This window comes from Oryzias melastigma, linkage group LG13 (genome assembly GCF_002922805.2).
Source record: "Oryzias melastigma strain HK-1 linkage group LG13, ASM292280v2, whole genome shotgun sequence".
NCBI lineage: Eukaryota > Metazoa > Chordata > Actinopteri > Beloniformes > Adrianichthyidae > Oryzias > Oryzias melastigma.
The window spans coordinates 20,411,920-20,433,828 of record NC_050524.1 but is presented as its reverse complement, the minus strand read 5'-3'; the positions used below and the strand labels follow the sequence as shown (position 1 = coordinate 20,433,828).

At 38.6% G+C, this 21,909-nt stretch overlaps 1 protein-coding gene across 2 annotated transcripts in view; it reads right to left on the bottom strand.

Moving 5' to 3' along the window:
* zgc:153039 (uncharacterized protein LOC767698 homolog) overlaps positions 1 to 21,909 on the bottom strand; it is a 63,358-nt gene that overhangs the window by 9,064 nt on the left and 32,385 nt on the right. For both annotated transcript variants that reach the window (XM_024277747.2, XM_024277746.2), the window contains one exon: positions 10,935 to 11,059. In XM_024277747.2, coding sequence (XP_024133515.1) covers positions 10,935 to 11,059 — 125 coding nt within the window. The remainder of the gene's footprint in view (positions 1 to 10,934; positions 11,060 to 21,909) is intronic.

The window sequence follows — 21,909 nt, the reverse complement described above, 5'->3', positions numbered from 1 at the left end:
TTTTTTTCTCAACACAATAAATTAAAGGTATTTTAAAGCCAAGTATGTTTTCTTTTTGCACCTTACATCAAAATCTGTTTCCCTACTACCAGAAAGGAATCAATACAATTATTCATAATACTGACTGATCACAAATCCTTTCACGGTCGTTGTGCTCCACGTGTGATGGACCGCTCTGCACCCGCTCAACGCACCCTCCCCAGCCGCTGAGCGCGCACTCGCCCGCGCTTGCGCTCTCGCCTGCCCTTCCACTCAGCCCAAATGACCGTTGATGCGCAGCTTGCAAAGAAAAACTACAGAGAGCTAAAAAGAGCTAATAAAAAAAGGACGGCTCATGGAAAGAAATCCAAAGGGAAACAGCTGGAAAGCTGCAACGTCAACCATGACTGTTGTCGTGGTACATTGGTCAAAGTAGCGACAAAAATGTAACCTTGGAGGGTGAGGAAAAATATCGACTTTGCTTGAATTTGCGTTGATAGTTGCAAACGCGACATCGCGAAATCCTGAAGGGACTGACTTATGTGAAACTTTTAAATCCTTCCCAGGAAGAGGGCACAGATGAAGAGCACACAGCCAGTCCGCAACGCATACACACAAGCACTCTCACAAGCACTTACACACTTACAAACGCCGTATGATGTCCACACAAACTACTCTCAGGATGTCTAATTTCTTAATTTCTAACAGACAGGCTTCATGCAAGTAGTGCACACTTATCACATGAACATCACTAACAAGGTTCTTGGATATCTGTCAAGATTTGGCAGGATTGAAAAACTGAAAAAATTAGTATGACACACCAACATCTCACCTATTTCGCCCTTTTGTGTTATTGAGTGTTCACTACAACTTGTCGCTCTCAGCATACCCATAGAAAAAATGTGTATGAACATTTTCTTTCTTCCAATGGTTCATTGAGTGGTATACAACCTTAATATTACTGGTTTGACCACTTTTCACTTGCAGACAGTCCGTATCCACCTAAATGCAGGTTTGACTAAAACATAAGAAGCCACAGCAACACAAACAATTAATCTCCAAAGCCAATTCACCTCAAAAGCCTTTAGGATTGTTTCTTTTATTATTAAAAATATCAATAATGGTGGAATATGTTTCATTTCACCTTTTTTTATCAGTTTAGAACAAGGCAACTCTTATTCACCACAACGTTGATCGCGGTTCTTTAACAACACAGCCAACCGCCATTCAGAATACATACAGTATCAATGATGAGAGCTACCATTTCTGGTGGGCAGTGATTAATTGTTTAGGTGACTGCTCATGCAGATCTTTGTTCATGAGGTCAAATCTGATCATTTCTGTCCAAATCCCTGATTTATGATCCAATACCACATCACTGACACTTCCATTAACCTCCCATGTTTTTGTATTTCAGGAAAATTACAGTCCTGAAATGTTAAATGGAATTAAGATGGTGACTGTGGAAATCAGAACTTGTTGTGAAGCAGCAGATGTTGGTAAAAGAGCTGAACCGTTCATTTCATAGCTCAACTGTGGATTTTTTTTTGGTGTCTTTAGGCGTAACAGGTTATTTTTTAATGGAGTCGGTTGTTTGGAGGCAATAAATTGCTTGTAACTGATAAACGGCAGCCTTCAGTGGGGCAAAATACTATTTAGTTAGCCACCAATAAGATAAAAAAGGCCTGTAATTTTCATCATACCTCAACTATGAGAGACATAATGAGAAAAAAACCCCAGAAAATCGCATCATCTGTTTTTTAAATCATTTTTTTTACAAATTATGGTGGAAAATAAGTATTCAGTCACCTACATCAAGCAAGATTTCTGTCTCTCACAGACCGTAACTTCCACTGTAAGATGATCCTCTGTCCTCAACACGTTAGATGTATTAATGGCACCTGTTTGGAATTGTTATTTATATTTAGACACTCATAACTACCAAAAACAGTCACATTCCAAACTCTACTATGGCCAAGACCAAAGAGCTGTCTAAGGACACCAGAAACAAAATGGTGTACCGTCACCAGGCTGGGAAGACTGAATCTGCAATAAGCAGCTTGGTGTGAAGAAATCAACTGTGGGAGAAATATTAGGAAACAAAAGACATTCAAGACCACTGATAATCTCCCTCATTCTGAGGCTCTCTGCAAGATCTCACCCCATGGAGTCAAAATGATCACATGAATGATCAGCAAAAATCCCAGAATCACAAGGAGGGACCTAGTGAGTGACCTGCAGAAAGCTGGGAACAAATAAACAAAGGCTACCATCAGTAACACACTACGCCACCAGGGACTGACTCGGGGTCCTGGAGAGGCCTAGCCAGTCTCCAGATCTGAAACCCATAGAAAATCTTTGGAGGGGGTTGAAAGTTTGTGTTTCCCAGTGACAGCCCCAAAACATCACTGCTCTAGAGGAGGTCTGCATGGAGGAATGGACCAAAACACCAGCAAAAGTTTGAGAAAACCTCATGAAGACTTACAGAAAACATTTGACTGCTGTTCCTGCCAAAAAAGGATATATAGCAAAGTATTGAGATGGGCTTTTCTCACTGACCAAATACTTACTTTCCACCACAATTTAAAAATAAATTATTTAAAAATCAGACAATGTGATTTTCTGGATTTTAGTTTTCTCATGTTGTCTCTGATAGTTGAGGTATAACTATGATGAACAACTGCACAATTGGTGGCTGACGAAATACTTTTTTGCCCCACTGTATAAAGAGATCACCCAAACTGAAACACTCTGATCTCTTCCCACTTCAACCCTATTCTGGCTCTCCTCTGAAGCTCAGACTTCTATTTCCATTTGACTGGATCACTTAGCACAAGTGTTACCCACAATCCTCCAATCTTATCCTTCTCTTCATCCCATCAAAGTGGGAGTAATTACGGTAAAAGCTTGCCCAATGCCTGCCCACCCCCCACCCCCCATCCATCCCTATTTGTCCCTGTAGCCCCTCCACCGTCAGTGAGAAAAGCCACCCATACGGTCACCTCCATCTCACCCCTTCATCAAGCCCTACTTGTTCTGTCGCAACTGATGTCACTTTGCTGACACAGCAAAAAATAAAAAGCTGAGGAAAAAGTAGCCAGTCAAGTTCTTAAAGACATTAAAAACTGTGAGCAGTAAAGACTCAGACATAAGGTTCAGTTTCCAGCCAAATGACACGTCATAACTGAGAACTCGGGACAGAAACTTCCAAATACACACCCACAGGAAGGCTGCCAACCCAGAGCTGTCAGATTCTATAAGTGAGAGGTCGGCGAGTGTACGAGACGTTACGTCAGGCAGCATCCAACACCGCTACGCCACAAGGAGACTAAAGTGACCTTATGAAAAAGAAATAATTTGATACAGTAGAATATTAGTTAATCAAATGTAATTATCATTTCTATAGTCTGATCATATTTTCCTCTTCTTCATATACAGGAAATGTGTTCAGTAGAGCTTCATCACCTGTTCTAGAACTGAGACAGAAAAGTAGCATACACTGCAGAGGGGTCAGGGATTGAGAAATACTTTCTTTGCTTTTTGGTTGCACCATTTTTGGATGATTTAGCAAATCATTTGAATCTATCTATCCCTCTCATGTACGCCTCCAAGATTTCCTCAAAACTCAAAATTTAAAACTAAACCCATAAGAACAAGGACTGGGAATCACTGGGTACCTCGCGATGCGATACTCGACACATGGCTAACGATATCGATGATATCGCGATACTGCAATAATTGGTAAAAATCATAACTCATATTATATAGAAGAACACTTTTTTTAGGAAAATATATCTATTTTTGAGATTGAACACAATCAAAATGAAAAACTTGTCTTATTTTGTGCAACAAATAATAGACACTTCTGTGCAACATTGCTGAAATTAGTAATACTATGTCTTTGACAAGCATTGACACCAAGCCAAGACAGCCAGTCTTAAAACATGCACCCCCTATCTACCTCCAAAGGAACGTCTCACTAAAGGATGACGAATATAACGTTTTACAGCCTCCTCAAACAAAAATAAAAGATCAATACTTGCTGAGAACCCATCGAGAATCGCAGGACTAAATATTGCGATATATCGCAATATCGATATTGTGGCACACATCTAATAAGAACTGACATGCTATCTCTGATTTATAGTCTTTTGTCCAACACCAGGCCAAACCCTCTAACTGTTCAAGAAGTTGGTTCTACAAAATCTACTGACAGATTTTAAAACTCCACATTTTTCCTTTTTTAAAAGTTTTGTCAAGGTTAACATTTTAATGAAGTTTTTGCTAAATGATATTTACTCTTTAAAATGCCAAGCAAGAGTCTCCTCCTGTAGGATTATGTTATCTTTTGTTCTTTTTTTGTCATTTAATGCCTCACCTAAAATGTGCTCCCTCTTTGGATAAACACAACAGAACATGAACTCAAAACGAGCTGAGATCCAAAACCACAGCTAACAGTGACAAATGCCTCTTGAATTAAAAACATTTTAATATCTGGATTTTTTTTTTACCTCTATAAGCCTACAAAAAATCCACATGGTACATGAGTTTAATATGGATTGTTAAGTCCATTTTAAGAGCAACTTCTTAGCCTTCTTGTCAGTGCACTTTTTTCACTTTTTCTACTAAAATATAATAGAAAGTTTTTTTTTTATGTTGTTGACATAACATCTGTGCAGAAAAGCATTTAATTTTAAAAAGCAGCTATTTATCTTTGCTCTTGGGCACTGATGCATATAGAGAATTTTACATTGAAACAGCAGTTTCTGTCAAACAAAAACATTTAGCATAAAATAATCAAAAATCAGACCAAAAAGTCCCAGACAGAATTTAGATGAAGTTATGTAGTAATCAGTAAGGTCATATTAAATATTTGGTTGATTCAGTTTTTTTTTCTCAACATCATTAATTTACATCCATAATGGTTCTTATAAAAGCATCTCTGTTTTCCATCATTTATGATATTCCTCTGATATACTGAAAAAATGTTCCAGTCAAATAATTACAGTTAAACACCCCCCACCCCCCGCCCTCCCAAAGAACAAGCTTTTTCTGTTTAAGCTTGATAACAAACATGTTAAGATAATGATTGAGGCCATCACTCTACAATAAAAAAACTACATCTATGTCTTGAAATGTGACTGATGCAGCTGCAGAATGTTAGGCTATTTAATCAATAAACACTTAAAAATAAAATAAAAAAACAGGGAATGCTGGACACCCTTTTGTTCAAGCTTAGTATTTATGAAGAAACTGTCACAAGAACTGAAGTCCAACAACTGAACAACACAGCTTCAGGTAGGGGAATCCTTCATTCCAATCACATCCCTTCAGGTCATTTTACCCAAATGGGCACAGAAGTCCTCCAAGAGGACAAGAATTCCCCCATTTCGGGCCCTGTCCAGTACCCCTCCAAGAGACACCAAAAACTCGTTTCCACTGAGCAGTCTGGTCCGATTTGGTCTGGTTCAGTATGGTATTTTGAGCACTTCCATTGTAATGTAACTGATTGGGGACTCCTCCAAAGTGACGGGCAGGACTGGGGGCTGGACGGTGCAAACATCAGAGGAGGAGAGAGACGGTGTCACAACCACTCCCTCCAATGAGTATAAGTCACCTATGCGTAGCTCCTGAGTCAGTTCTACTGCGGTCCCCTTCGGGTTAAGGACCTGAACAATTGTAACATTGTCTCTAACTGTCGTCACCACATAAGCCCCCACCAGTCTAGTTGTGTCGGGAACATTTGGCTCCAGATAGCCCTCAAAGTCACGATTTAGCAGGCTCGCACTTGTTGCAAAAGACCCAACCACCAGGACCAAGACCTCACTCAGGGGTGGAACTGACCTGCCCTCAGCCACCGACACATTGCAGCATATAGGTGTTAATTCTGCTCCTGACATCCCATAATTGGAGCACACACAGGTCGAGCAGAGCATGGTTCTTGGCCAAAAAGTCCAGACCCAGCAATACAGCCTGTGTGGACTCGCGCAGCACAAAGAAGGTGTGCTGCCAAAAGGTGGAGCCTAAACAGAACCGAACCTCTTGGGGTTCCCCTTCGGTTGTAGGTCTATTTAAAAGTGGAACAGAACAGTTCAGGTGGAACTGCTGTAGTCACTCAGTAGTTAGCAGAAAGTGATTACGACATTAGAAAGCACCAACACAGCACTCATTTAAGCTAAAGTTTCCTACGTATGTAAGCATTCAGGTTTTTGTCGTTTCCTGTGTTCTCCTCTGGTCACCAGTTTATATTGAAATTGCGTGCAAACAACAGCAAGGCCTGGTCTGCTGTGGATCTGCAAATGTTCTTTACCATCCTTGGTGATCGTGTGGAACAGGGTCTACACCACGAAAACAAACCGTTGGTGGAAGAAAGGCTTAACTGAGTGGAAACTCTCGCCAGAATTACCCGGATCGTACCGTACCACTCCTTATTGTGCCATACCGGACAGGACTGCTCAGTGGAAACGAGGCACAAGAAGATCAGGTATTCTGAACTGCTGTACCACTCGTAGGCCAGAGACCTATTCCCTGCCCAAAGTCAAAGGTACACAACCCATTTGGCAGCTGAGCTGGAAGCTCACTAGCAAGCTCCCTCAAACCCGTGATTAACTCCAGAATGGTAGCAAATCCAAGCAACTAGGCGCTCACCTGTGAGCCCCAACCCCAGACCTGGCTCCAGGGATGGGTCCAGTGAAGCCAGTCTGGGCCTTTATTTTCTTCTAGAGCTTCTGAACCGCTCTTTGTCTGCCTCATCACCTCGGACCTTCTACCTTGAGAAATCCTACCAATGGCAGCAGCACCTGTCAGCTTAGCTCCCAGGATAACATGAGCCCTTAAACTCCTCCACCACGATGAGGGGGCGGCCCCCAGAAAGGACACATCAACACACACAGACAATTAGACAATTAGACATAGCTTTATTAATCCCTTTGGGACACACCCTGGGGGAAATTAGGTGGTGGGCAGCAGCCGTTCTCGACAGTGCTTTATCGCCCGAAAAAAGACACATGAGGGTACAGGAAAGGAAGGATGTCAAAAATCAAGTATCTTCAGCCTGTGTCGCTGTAGGGTGGTATGAGTTAAAAGTACAAGCAAAAATACATCAACATTGAAGCACATTAATTTCACAAGACAAAAAGGTCCACAAACTGACTCCCAACACGTCCAGCCAGGTGGCAGCCGTGCGCAATAGCACAGCAAAGACAAACACTCAATAAGAGACAAACAAAAATACACACATGAACAAACACACACTAAAAGACAGTTATAGATTTAAACATACACACAAATGAACCATGCTCTCAAAACACACAAACACACACCAAGTGACACACACACATGCACACAATATAGGCAAGAACACGCACATGCAGACACATAAACTCAATCACACACACAAACTTAATCAGACAGAAATGTGCACACAAAGACACACAAACACTGTGAAGGCATTTTCTTCCGCCACATCATAATTTCATCCCTCCCTCCTTCACACAACAACAAATTTAAGGGAAAGAGAAATATTTCTGCTAAATTAGTTATGCTAATTACAGAGCAGTTCTCAGGGGGGAGACGGCGCTTAATGGCTTTTAATTCTTCTCGCCTGGAAAGAGATGTGGGAAACCGCCAGAGAGAGCAGCGAAAAAAAAAGCTGCAGCCTAAAGCAGAAGCATCCAAACAACAAACACAAACTGGCATAAAAACATTGGCTGTTGACATCGCCAATCGTTAACGGACGTAACAAGAACTTCAGGGAGGAACCCCGAACAGGCAGTCGGGTAGATAACATACAGAGGGGAACGTCGGGGGAACCGGGCCGCCTGGAAGGGACAGCCGGAGAAGTTTGGATGCAAACTTTGCTCCGGCTGTTGCCAGCGGTCAGTGTAGTGCTGCACATAACGCTGCAGGCCCTTTCAATGCCTTCAGGTTTCTGTTGGCATCAAAAGAACCAAAAACAGAGAGGTTTCCGAATGTCATTATCATTCCCTGCATCAAAGAGGCTCCATCGTTATAATCAGTATTAGGGGGAAAAGCAACAGTGCAGAACTGACAAAAATGTCCACATGGAAATGGAACTGAAAGACCTGCTGGCATATTTAAACTTTTAGTCCCAGAAGATTCTGATAGTTGTTAACCAAAATAACAAATTGCACCCTCAAAGACTTACTCCAATAATCTTTTGATCTATTTTCAAAGTGTTCTAAGTGGTCTTTTAATTATGATTATATCGTTTTTAGGCAAAAAAAAAAAAAATAGTGTCTTCTTTGAGGACAAAGTTTCCACAGAATTCATCAGGAATTTACCTCAGAGTTGACTGTTGGCACATAGCAACCATGCCCCTTCCCCCACCACCCCCATTATTTAAACCAATTGTCCGTTAACACTGAATGCAATTTGTGTTAAATTCATCATCCCCAACTCATCATATGCTGACTTTTGGTTAAGGACCCCTCCACGTCACTTTTTAACATTTTGGGTGTCCCCAACTTTTGACATGCTGACTGTTAGTAAAATCAAGGGTACGCAACCCTCTGGACATGGTACCGGACGCAGACTGGTCCTCGGGATGTGTCCAATACCGGTACCCTAACCCTAACCTGGCACCAATGGGGCACCAGACCCAAACCGATACCAGACGTGGTACTGGACCCAAACTGGTACCAGATGCGGGATCAGGTTAGGGTTATGGCATTGGTACACAACGTGTCCTAGTCCCGGGCCGGTTTTGGTTCACGGCCTGCAGATTGGGGACCCCCTATTTAATTGGAACAGCCAGCAAAAAAACGAGTTGTGGACACCCAAAACGTCAAAAAGTGACGCAAAGGGGTCCTTAACCAAATGTCAATAAGTGACGAGTTGGGAGTGAGAATGTGTTGAACAGGGACATACGGCCAGGTACGGCAAGCAAAAAGTATCATAAACTGCAAGGAAAAGTGGGCAGTGCCTCACCTGCAAAAGCTCTACAGATAGTAATCATTATTTGAAATATTTTAGTTTTCAATAAAACAATTAATACTAAACAAAATGTAGTTTCATTTTAAGTATATTATTTTATATTTAATTTGGACATTAATAGGGGAGGGAGAAGAGAAAATGTGCATTTAGGGGCTACTCCAGATAGATTTGGTATTTTCAAAATTACTGTCAGGCCTTCTTCTCTCTCAGTTTTTGTAGATTTGATCTGAAGAAATGTAAATGTAATCAGAAACCACATGACTTAGCATTTTGTATTTGTTCAAACTTCAAAGATGTTTTCATACATGAGCAAATGTTTCGATGGGATATAAGTGTGTGAGAGTATATTTATGCTTTGAAGTATATGTTTGGTCAAATATATATTTTGAAGCTTTTCTAAAAATTAATTTTAGGCTTTTAACTTGTTCTTTTCCAGCTGTTTTTTTTTCTCTTTACTGATCCGAAAAATGATCCAAACCGTGACCCTAAAACTGTAACACAATCAGAACTGAGTTTTGTGATTTGTTACACCCCTCTCTGCTCCGATTCACAATCATTTGAATGAAGAAATACCCAGAAATGCTATTTTGAGCTTAAATTTCTTTCTATATGCCCTTCACAATCAGAAAAATGTTAGAAACACTTGGATTTAGAGCAATGTGTCCTCTGTGGAGGACATTTCTGAACCAGAATATTTCAAAACTGCTACATGAATGAACTGCTTTAGGTTTCTACAGAGGACATTTAGGGCTGTTCAATGATACCAAATATTAAGAAGCGGGGCTCTGGGAATTGTAATTTTTGGTGGATTTAAAAAAAAAAATGTTGACCAGACATTTTCTTTGCTCTGTGGGGGGGGGGTTTCTGTAGGTAACTAATGACAGACATTTTCGGAACAGCAAATTCTGCAAAAATAGGAACTTTTTGTTCCGAAAACACACTAGATTGAGTTCAGCTTTACAACTGGGAAGAAAACAAGTAAAGGCACTGGAATCAGATAAATATGTCAGCTTAAAGTATTAATGACTCATTCAATCAATAACTAAATGAATCACATTGTTTGCAGTTTCTTTTCACATTACCCCTAGGTGGTGTCGCAAACATTTCAAACATCATCACATCATAGGAAATCCTATGATTCTTTTTTCAACACTTCAACTCGACTAAGTTGATTGATTGTTACAGACACATGCAGATTTTCTCTGGTGCAAATCTCTTTAGCTCCAACAGCAGCTATCAGACAGATTAGTCCTTGTTCTCTCCATGAAAGGCCTTTTGTGAGGTATAGGAAAGCTGTAACTTGCAGATCAAAAATGCAGCATGAATCCACCACAATCATCCGGATACATTTTTTAAAGAACAGAAACCCATCGGGATCGTTGAAAATCTTTGCAGTGTTGCATGTTTGCAGTGTTTTCCGGAGTTTTTGACTCGTGTTCCACCATCGCAGCACAAGATTCAGCTCTGACTGCAGCTCTGGAGGAAATGTGTCAAAATCCTAAGCATTGAAAGCTGCTGAGACAGTCACTCCAACACTTGAAATCTGTGAAATGTCTTTTAATCAACAAATAATGAGGCACTTCTTCAGAAAGAAATGATTTTGTTTTTGAGTGCAAGGCTGGTTTTCTGTGACAGTTCACAGAGAAAAAATGTGGGGTAACTCATGAAATAGGTGTAAAGTGACTGAAATGACAAACGCTGGTTGTGTCATGATGTCATCCAGCTGCACAAACACACCGCCTTCCCTCAGGTTGCAGCAGTTTTATTAGAACAGCCTCGAGGAGCTCTTATAAATCAGGATTATTATGCGTGTCCCCGGAAAACAAACACACAGAATCTGAAATCCTTCCAGCTCAGCCTCACATGCAAACACAGTTGCATGGTAATGTGCGGTCTTTGTCCTGAGTGGCACTAAACAGCTTTGTCCTCTTCTTGTTGCAGTACAATCATGACGGCACACAAACACTAGAGTTAGAGCAAAAACGCTGAGACATGTTTACCTGAAGTTTGGAGCAGACGCCCATTCCAGAGCGAGGCAGGCCAGGTCCACGGCAGCATAAACCAGCAGGAAGAAAATGGTCACGATGCTCGCAATGGTGTTGAGCTTTCCAGAAAACAGCACCATCTGTGGAGACCAACCCAACATCAGAGAAGACCACTGAGGATCAACTAATATTATTCTTTAATATTATTTTCTACCACTAAATTAGACATTTTAGACTAATTGAGCATTTAGCTACTATTTAACCAAACTATCAGCTTCAGAGTTTTGAGCTATCAGCTTCACAGATTTTAGCTATCAGTTTCAGTATTTTCCACATATGACCCATCCCCTGGGGGAGGGGTTAACTGCAGACACAGCTACACACTGAAATCATTTGGTGGTTTAACCCCAAAACTCAGCCCCTTAATACTGAGTATCAAGCAAAGAGGCATTGGGTCTAATGTTTAGAGACTTTAGCATGACAGGACAGTTGATATGAACCTGTGATCTACCAGTGGCAGGGCACACACTATCACTAGGCCACTGGGTTGGTAATGTACCATAACATAATGGAGGTAACAACATTCAGACTCTAATTAAGGATTTGGGGAAAACCAACAACTGAGACTACTGAGCCTGATCTGCTTTTATTTATCAACATGTTTAATCGTGCAACAAAAATGGCGTACAATTTTGTGCCAGATTCCAGCTCAGACGAGGCTACAAGTGGATTGCATTAGAAAAGAGAAGAGAGCGTGTGGCCTGCCCTGCGTATTTTCTACATCACAAATATATTCTTTTCACAAAAATTTTAATTAAAAAAAAAAAAAATCTAAAAAATCCTATTTTAAGCTTAATTTTTGTTGCATGTATCTTCCATCGTCAATAGAAAAATGGGACAAGAAAATGTAAAAAATACCATTTTCATCCGAGTGGGTCATATTACTATGCACACTGTTTAAACTTTTTTTATGCGTCACTTTTTCTTTCAGCACAAAAAGATGAATACTGCAAATGTCACTTACAAAATTAGCAAAAAATAAAAACATGAATATAAAAAAACAAAATGACTAAATGAGGTAGCATTAAACTATATATAATAATCAGGATGCAGTAATTGTAAACTTAGTTTTACTGTTAAATATAGTCATATGTCTGAACTGCGGTTGATGGATGACATCAATTAGACAAATATTTAGAGAGAAAAGCTCTGCTAAAGTAGACTTTTTCAATACTTTTCTGGGGGGTCCCGGAGGGCCCCTGTCACATGGCTCCACAGTGAGAGCTGCTGATTGAGGCTAAGGTTCACTTTTAATTAAGATGATATCTGAGCTGCTGCTCTGCTCCGTGCTCAGAGCCATGTTGGCGGTGGCAGCTTCCATACGTGACAGGAGGATTTGTTATTGAAATTCTTCGAGCAGGATCTGTAGGAAAGATGTCGCTGTAATAATAATGACAGCATATGGATGCATGAGAGTGCTGGGCAGAAGGTGACTTCTAATAAAGGGCTGGAGATGATGAGCATGTTAAGACGGCTGCTCCCTGCCATGTTCTCTGATATCAAAGAGTGTGAACTCTGCTGTGTGTGACCTGCTGCAGGTTATCACACATGGAAGAGCCTGGAAGGAGAGCACAACTTGCTGCCTTTCTTAACCAGTAATTTAATTTGAGAACAATAAAACAGTTCGAAAATTATGGTAAACTATGAGTAATGCCAGAGGAAAGAAATATTTTAAGTAGCTGTTTCTTAAAAATAAATGATGAAAACCTCTTGGCCCTTGGTGTTAAAAATGAATTATTTGAGTTGCTCTAAATCAAAATATGTGGTTATTTGTATTTATTATCCTGCCTTAGTGTGTTTATGAAAATAAATCATGGTGAGTCTTTTTATTTTCTTTTTTGCTGATTCTGCTCTTAAATCTCAATGTCAAAGTTGTGTTTCTGAAACTGCTGAAGGGTCACTTTTTCTGCTCCATTAGTGAAGTTTTGGCCTTGAAAAAAAACAGATAAGAGAAATTTCTCACCTCTTAGTAAAGTCATGTAAAAATTGCACAGAAAGTATATTTTTGAGCAGCACTTCATGCTAACAGAATCTAATTGAAGAACACATTTATTTTGACATAAACACACTTTCTATCTTAAAAAGTACACACAATTACAGTATTTAGTGAATCCAAAGTGACATTTGTGTGTACTGAATGTATAACTGTAAATATATTCACTAATGATACTGAGTAATTACACTGGCTAGAAAACTGAATAAATCTCTTTCATCTTCAATTACTTTTCTTTCTTTCTTAACACTATTTTACATAATATTTGAAACGCGTTTGATATGTGTAATGTTATTTTAAAAAAAAGTATTGTTACATTATTTTCGATGCTTGAAATAACCAATACAATCAAAGATAGAATCAAAATAAAAACAAAAGAAAAAAACTACAAGAGAAAACTAAGTTTAGATAGAAAATATTTTTATCTTTCTTATTGTTCAAATCCACTCCTGATGTTTTAAAATTGGTAAATATATATCTTTCAAAGATATTCGAATACTGGGGGTTGTTAGAAATATCCGTTTGGACTGAAATCGTCCCAGAAGTTTCTTGTGTACAGGGTAAGAAAAGCTTCTATTTGACATTAATATAAAGTGAAAGCATACATATGTTTAATGTTGTAGTACTATATCCTAGAAAGATTTAACATTTACAAAAAATGAATGATGTTTATCCTGTAAATATCCAGCAGTTATCCGGGGTTTTCATAAAACATCAGGCAGGTTGGCTCACTGACTGGTTCTGGGTTTGGCTCAATTCTGACTGTGACTCAGATCTGGACACCGTCAGCGACACCAGTCACACTCTGCAAACATCTTCAGCCAGAGGAAAAACAAATCTGTACACAAACAGACTTTCAGGCCAGTAGTGGGTCAGTGAGGTACCGGATGAAAAATAGCGCATGCTTTTTTTTGGCATTGACTGCAGTTGGTGTATAAACAGTGGGGCAAAAAAGTAAGTAAAGACACCAGTCTACAACCTCAGTCACACTCCAAACTCCACTATGGCCGAGACCAAAGAGCTGTCTAGGGACACCAGAAGCTAAATTGTTGACCTGCAACTGGCTGTGAAGAGCAGCTTGGAGAAAACTGTGGGAGCAATTATTACAAAATGGAAGACATGCAAGACCACTGATCCCCCCGTGGGGTCAAAATGATCACAAGAATGGGGAGCAAAAGTCCCAGAACCACAAGGAGGGACCTAGTGAATGACCTGCAGAGAGCGACAGGTACTGAGTCAGTCTCCAAATCTCAACCCCATAGAAAATCTTTGGAGGGAGTTGAAAGTCTTTGTTGCCTAGTGACAGCCCCAAAACATCACTGCTCTAGAGGAGATCTGCATGGAGGAATGGACCAAAACACCAGCAACAGTTTGAGAAAACCTCATGAAGACTTACAGAAAACATTTGACTGCTGTTACTGCCAAAAAAGAGTATATACCAAAGTATTGAGATGAACTTTTGTTATTGACCAAATACTTGTTTTCCACCATAATTTACAAAATATTTAAGACAATTAAAAATCTGTTAATGTGATTTTCTAGATTTTTTTTCTCATTTTGTCTCTAATATACCTATGGGGTATACTATACAATGGGCAGGCCTATACCCCCACTTATATACACATATACAGTCAGTAATTGTACAGTATTTCTAATACTTGGCATTGAAAAATAAGATTGTATAAAGAATCATTAGATGTTGTCAAGTTTAATATAAATGTATGGACCAATGCTGGTTGCTGCATGGAAGACATGTAGGTCAGGGTATAGAATGAAAAATAATAATGACAAGAAAAATATTACAAACCATCAAAGGTTTGTAATATTTAGCTGCCAGTTACTTTAGTAGACTTCTCTGAACAGACACAACATGTTAACTCTGATAGTCCAGAGTCGAGTCATGAAACCCACTCAGGATCTGTAGACGAAGCTCATAGTTCATGTCTTGACTCTGAAATAATTTTGAGTTCAAGAAATGTGCCATGAAAGAGTAAATGTCCTCAAATGACTCAATAACGGTCATAGGAGTTTGTTTTCTGTTAGGGAGGAACTACTTTTTACTGTTCAATCTTTAGAAAACAAATATATATATTTTTACATTTAATGCTTCTGTGAAACGAGTGTGCTAAGGTGGATGGATTTTCTATTTTTCTTCTTTTGGAGAAAACAGAGAACACTTTTTGGTGATAAATACTGTTTTTAGAAGAAAAAGCAGGTCAACACATTCAGCCTTTAAGTATACCTTCAGGTGGATGAAATTTGCACACTCCTGTACTGACAGAACTCACAAACACATCATCTTTCTTTACAGCTGTCATGTTTTATGAGTGCCTTTTGGAAAGTTCACTGAAACCGCATCGTATGCTCAAAGGCTTTTTGCTGGTATTTATCAGCAAGAAAAAGCACCAATGCTCTTATGACCGTAAGACAAAAAGAAAAAAAGTTAAATGATGGGAAATTGAGATTTATGACGTCAGACTGACAGGGAGTGAAAGGAAAAAAAAGTACTTGGAGATGAACTGTGAGAGCAATGAGGATGAAGGAAAAAGAGGGAAAGATGAGAGGAGAGACAACTGAAAATGAGAAGACATCTTCTCTGACCTCTGGCAGTCAAAGTTACTGGGCATCTCTGCAGAACATATTTGGGAGTTGGCTCCACCAGAACATTAATTAGCCATTAACTCAATGCAGATGAGTGGTGTGAAAGCACACCGTGTGTGCGCTACATGAGTGTAAACGTGCACATATTTTTCTTCTTTATTCAGCCAATTTCAACAATTTCGGATGCAAAAGAAATGGAACCTATTGTCATGTTGATCAAGAATCTAAAACATTAGGTAAGCGATAGTCCAGCAAAGCTTTAGCTTTTCCAGAAACGTGTCATGTACAGATGTGAGTAAGAGCATGCTGTGTATTTGCACAGCAGTGATAACACAAAGGATGAGTCTGAAAGCATTTAGCGGAGGATTAATCCTAAGTAACACTAATGTGTTTCCCATCTGTCTAATGAAGACAGAACTGAAGATCTGCGTGACAGATCAGCTGTCCCTCCAATTTAAATAAAACGATGCAAAACATTCATTTCATTTCATTAATTCATTGATGGATGTCTTCTTAATAAAAAGCCTCATATCTTCAATCCCTTCATGCTTTACTATTTAGCATCCCTTAATCCAATTAAAGGTTTTTTCGTGTTTGTAACAGAAATAACTATGATGGTAGAAATGATGTAAATTGACGAGGGTTGAAAAAAAAAAAATATGTAAGTAATCAACTACAGAAAGACCTCAATATGTAGGACAAGACTCTACATGTGTTGATTTACGTATCGCATTAGTTAAAAATTTTCATTCTAGCAGGAAAAACGTAAGAATGCGTTTATAAAGAGTTTACACCCGGATCTTCTCACATTTTCAAGTAATGTTTGGTAGGAATCTCAGCAGGATGAAGTAAAAATGTTTATGATTTTAGTTCCTCTGTCAGATAATGTGTTTCCTGATAACCAGTCAACCCAATACTGCCAAACAAATTCTGTAAATATAAGAGCAGGTTTGAGATTGGTTAGTTTGAGATCGGTTGGTTGTTTGGTTTGAGGTTGGTGGGTTGGTTGGTTTGAAGTCGATTGGTTGGTTGGTTTTACGTCGGTCAATCAGTTGATTGGTTTGAGGTAAGTCAGTTGGTTGGTTTCACGTCTGTCGGTTGGTTGGTTGGTTGGCTGGTTTTTCAAGTTGGTTGGTCGGTTTTAGGTCAGTTGGTTGGTTTGAGGTCGGTCAGTCGGTTGGTTTGAGGTTTATCGGTCGGTTTGAGGTCGGTCAATTTGAGTTTGCTTGATCAGTCTGAGGTCAATGGGTTATTTAGTTTGAGGTCAGTTGATTTGAGGTCACTTGGTCAGTTTGAGGTCGGTTGGTTCGGGGTTGGTTGGTCGGTTTGAGGTTGGTCGGTTAATTGGTTTGAGGTTGGTCGGTTGGTCGGTTGGCTTGAGGTTGGTTGGTTGGTTGGTCGGTGTAAAGGAGGGACAAATGGCAGATATTAACTTCTAACCAATCTAGTTAGCATTCTAACAAATCAAAAATGTTTCCTTATTGGCGTTCCCTTCATTGGTCCTTTGACTTCTTGCTGAAATGCCAATCTGTCTGGAAAAAAACAAGTTACCAATCCCCATACAGACAAATAAATGAATGACTAATGAATGAAATAAATAAAAATAAATGCATGTAGTGACGGAGCATAAAGACGAATTGTTTAACCGCTCTATTATGTCTATTGTTGCTATAAAGGCCTCCCTCGAGTGGAGGCTCTTAGCATTCCTCAGTGTCATGGTGGCTACAAAGCATGGCATTTCAAAATAACATGTAAATGTCAATGAAATATAACAAAATAAACTCTATTTTATAAATATAGCTCTTTTTGTTACTTTTAGAAACGCTGAAAGAAATGTGCTCCATTAGAAGGAAATATGTTTATGCTTCTTTTGCTTTTAAAGAGGGAAACTTAATACAAAGATGTGATATTTTTCTGTAGGTAGCACAGGTAACTCTTTTTAGTGCTCACATTTCTGACTGCAGGTCCTAGCCTTCAAGAGATATGACCTTTGTGTGAATAGGAGGTCAAATAGTTCTATTGGAAATGAACAAAACCGAATTGTTTTTGCTTTTTATTTAGGCATGCGTCTGGCTAGGGAGCCAAAAGCTCCTCACAGTACTTCAAAAAGTGTAGTATACATGACCCGCCAGCACAACTCACATGAGTGTGTTGTGGAAAATTATTGGAATCCGTTGAAGGAGCAGACAACCTTACAAGTTAAACACAAATATTTAATAACAATTCAGTTTAATGTACGTGGAAGAAGCCTCTCTTCGAGGGTTCTGCTTGAATGGAATGGACGGTTGGCTTTATAGTTTTCTACTGAAACTCTCTGTTTGCATATGCCTTAGGGTCAAGGGTTGTTTCACAGGAGTGGAGATTTCCGGTCAAGAGTCTTATACAGAAGCAGGACTTTCCGGTCAAGGGGTTGCCCAACGCAGAAACTGCATTTCAATCATGAGCCGCCCAGCACAGAAACCCACGTTCCAACAGAGGTTCAGAGCCTCAATCAAAAGTTACATATAAATCAAAGTAGAAACAAATGCTAAACATGATATTTCTATTACAGTAGACATGTCTGATTTTATACCAAACTTGACACACGTATGTGTGTAATTTGGAATACTACAAATAAAGTAAAGTGAATAGTACAATTGGTGGTTAAATATATACAATGGCCACCAAAGAAAAAAAAAAGAATAATAAGTAATATGACAAGATTAAAAAAAAAATTCTTGTGAATTTACAACTTTAAATCTTGTTAGTTTACAAGATTTCTTGTTTGTTTTTTTTCGTAAATTTATGAGTTTTTTCTTTACTCTTATTCTCGTACATATGACTTTTTTTTCTCACAAATTTACAGGATTTAAAGTAATTAATTTACAACTTTAAAACAAGTACATTTACAAGAAAAAAAGTCATAAATTTAGCCAATAGCTTTTTAAGTATATATATATATATATATATATATATATATATATATATATATATATAACTTTAGTCTTGTAATTTGATCGTTAAGACTTTTTTCTCGCAAATTTAGAATATTTCAGATCTAAATTTACATGTTTTTTCTCATAAATTACAACTTTGAATCTTTTAAATTTATGAGATTTTTCGGAAATGTATTATTTTTTCAGGAAATTATTATTTTTTTCTTGTAAATTTACTGGATTTGAAATAATAAATATAGGACTTTATAACACATAAATTCACAAGAAAAAAAGTTGTAAATTTAGCCTTTGGGCTTTTAAGCCATAAATATAAGACTTTATTCTCGTAATTTAACAGTTGCAACGTTTTTATCGTAAATTTATGAGATTTAAGATTTAAGTTTTAATTTTATATTTTTGTTGGTTTGTAAACTGGCCCTAACACTCCGGCATAAACAAATGCTTTTTCATCACATAAAAAAGCCATTGAAAGTTTTTTTTTTATGTTTATTTGATTTTGATCCTGTATCTATAAAAACGTATGCTCCAGAAACCATAGGGATGAACCTGAAGAGGATGTCAGTGGTGTGAAAGCTAAACAAGCATTCTTCCAGTGAAACCTCCTCAGATTCAGTGTTCAGTCATTCATCTTGGGCGCCTGTAACATGATTCAGACATCTAATTAGGACACTTCCTGAACACGTCCCTCTGGATCTGTTATGAGAAAGGTCCAACTGGGAGGAGATTGCACTCAGACACTTAAATCAAACACAGTCTGAGAATGATTCAGGAACCCGCAGAGAGGCGGAGGAGAGACCGGGGAGAAGTGCTGCTTTTCTTAGCATTCTGTCAACCCGGCCAAATTTCATTGCTTTTATGCGTCCTAAGTGTCATTTGTTTGCAGAGATTAAACCTTCACTTCTAGAAACGTGCAACTGAATTCAATTGGGTTCCTAATACAAAATAAATAAATAAAGAGAGTTTGCAGATTATCTGCAGATAGCCCAGAGCTTTAAATCGAAATTATTAAAAAAATGCAAGAATGAGGCAACAAAAACAACCCTGTTGGTCTTTAATTTATTTTTAAACATCTCATTTTTCAGTCTTGAAATTTCAGAGGTTTTGTTAAACCATAAAAAAATGTCTTTCCTTTCTTTTCAATCCCACAGTGTCTGAGTGTCCAAGTCGAGATCACAATCAGACTTTTGCCATCAGTTAATCACTCAAACGCTGGAGGAAGAAGCAGAGAGACGAAGAGAGTAAATGATCTTTGATAGTGGCACCAACGCAGCTAACGATTTCCATCTAATTGCTCCTCCTCTGCCCCTGGAGAGAGCGGCGAGGGATAAGGAGAAGACCACAAGAAAGGGACAGAGATTGAGAAAAGAAGGGAGAGCCAATAATGGCAGGCCATTCAGCCTTTAACACTTAGCTTTGATAATGATGGCTTAGTCAGAGTTATTTGTTGGTAAGATCCAGCTCGGTCTCCGTCTACCTCCACTCCCATCAGCCAATATTTCCCACTCATTCTCAACTGACTTTGTGATAACTTTTGGATAAAATGCTTTTCTACAGTTTCAGGGTGTATTTTCAAATGTTCCTGGTAGTACACTTCAGGTCCAAGCTAGAGAATTATTCATATGACCAACCATGTTACTGTATCCCTCATTCAATTAGATTTTGCAAAGAGATTTTTATATATTCTTTTAAATTTCTCCAACAAGTTTCCACGCCTTCCAAGAGATGATGAGCTATTTAGGTGAGATTTAGTCTTATTGTAATCTAGATTTTGGTCAGGATCAATTTGACCATTTGCTGCCACTCGTGGGATTGTTCCCAGCAGGAATAATCCTCACGCTCCATCAAAAATTCTCGTTGGTAAATCTTAACTCCAAATGGTCTTTAAAGCACAAAGGTGTCCAGACTGCATTCCTCTAAGTTAGGATTCTGTGTCTGACATGTTAGGACAAACCTGGAGTTTAAGCGTCCCGCTTTCACCTCCCCCCACTGCTGAGGATACAAACCAGAAATACTCCCCCAACAATAATGTGAGAATCAGGAACCATCTTTTAATCTCTGGTTTCCTCTTACTCTCATCATAACGACAGCATTTATGTGGCTAAACACTCGTGTAAACACTTTTCCAACAGTAACATTTGACAGATGATATTAAACTGAGAGATGGATGACTGCAGTACATAAATGTAAAACAAACGCTGAGAGTCTGACATTCTGCCAAGAATAAGAAATCAAAGCAAAAGTATCAGCTGAAATCAGAACAGTCCACTTTGTCCCGCCAGAACATTGAGATTAAGATTCAGGTAAGAATAAGAAAAGTGTGAAGTTCAATCTTCAGGTGAGGCGACATGCAGAGCATCTCAAGCAGTTCGCAGGTTAACTAAATCTGAAGGATGAGGTTCAAATAATTTTCAGAAAAATAATGTCATGGATATTTTGCCAATACTTAAGTTTTGCCATCGTATTTTTCTGATGCAAATGTTTTTTTATTTAAAACATGATTTCGTGTTTGTTATTTCCTCCCTTCAAACCACTAGAGGGCACTGTAGGTGTGTATATCAGTATTTGCTACTGACAGCAACTGCAGAAGAAGCAGGTGTTGTTCAGAAGCAACACCGACGATGAATTCAATGGATTTAGTGATTTAAAGAGTTTGGTTGAGTTCTTAACATGTTCTTTATGCTAATTTGAATAATTGTTTATATGTTGCACTAATACACTAGATTCCTCTAAAGTTTCATGAAGCTAAATATGGTGAAGCATAAATATATTCAGTCTATTATATTAGAATTCGTCTTTTAAGATGTCTAATCTTGCTCCCCTATTTTATTAAATATATCTCTCCTAATAGAACAACTTATACTTCAGGGCAACTTATTTATGATTTTTTTTCTCCTTTATTATGCGTTTCCTGGCATCTGTGACCTATGGTCCAGAGCCACTTACACTGGGGGTGTAAGGAAAATTGGATTTAGCGATATATTGCGATATTTAATTTAGCGATACTTCAATCGATCTAAAACGCAGACAATATTTAATGAACTATTTATGAGCAAACCTAGTTCAGTGTCTTACTTTTTGGTTACACTTACAAGTTGGCAGCACAGCACACTGACCCTCTTTAAGCAGCTCTACACCAAAACAACAACTGTCCAAAAGTACAGGAGAAACTACTTTTACCAATTGCAGAAATTAACAGCACTTTATTTTCTCAATCATACTTTTAGAATCCGATTGGTTAAGGCACATTCAGTCCATTTTTTTGTACTTTTTCTGAAAAATATTTTGTTGTGGAAATTGAAAAAATGTTTTTAAATTTACCAAAAGAAAAGCACCATGACTTTGCTTGGGTAAGAGCAACTTGTATATGAGATACAGCTGCAGTTCTTAATGTTATGATCAT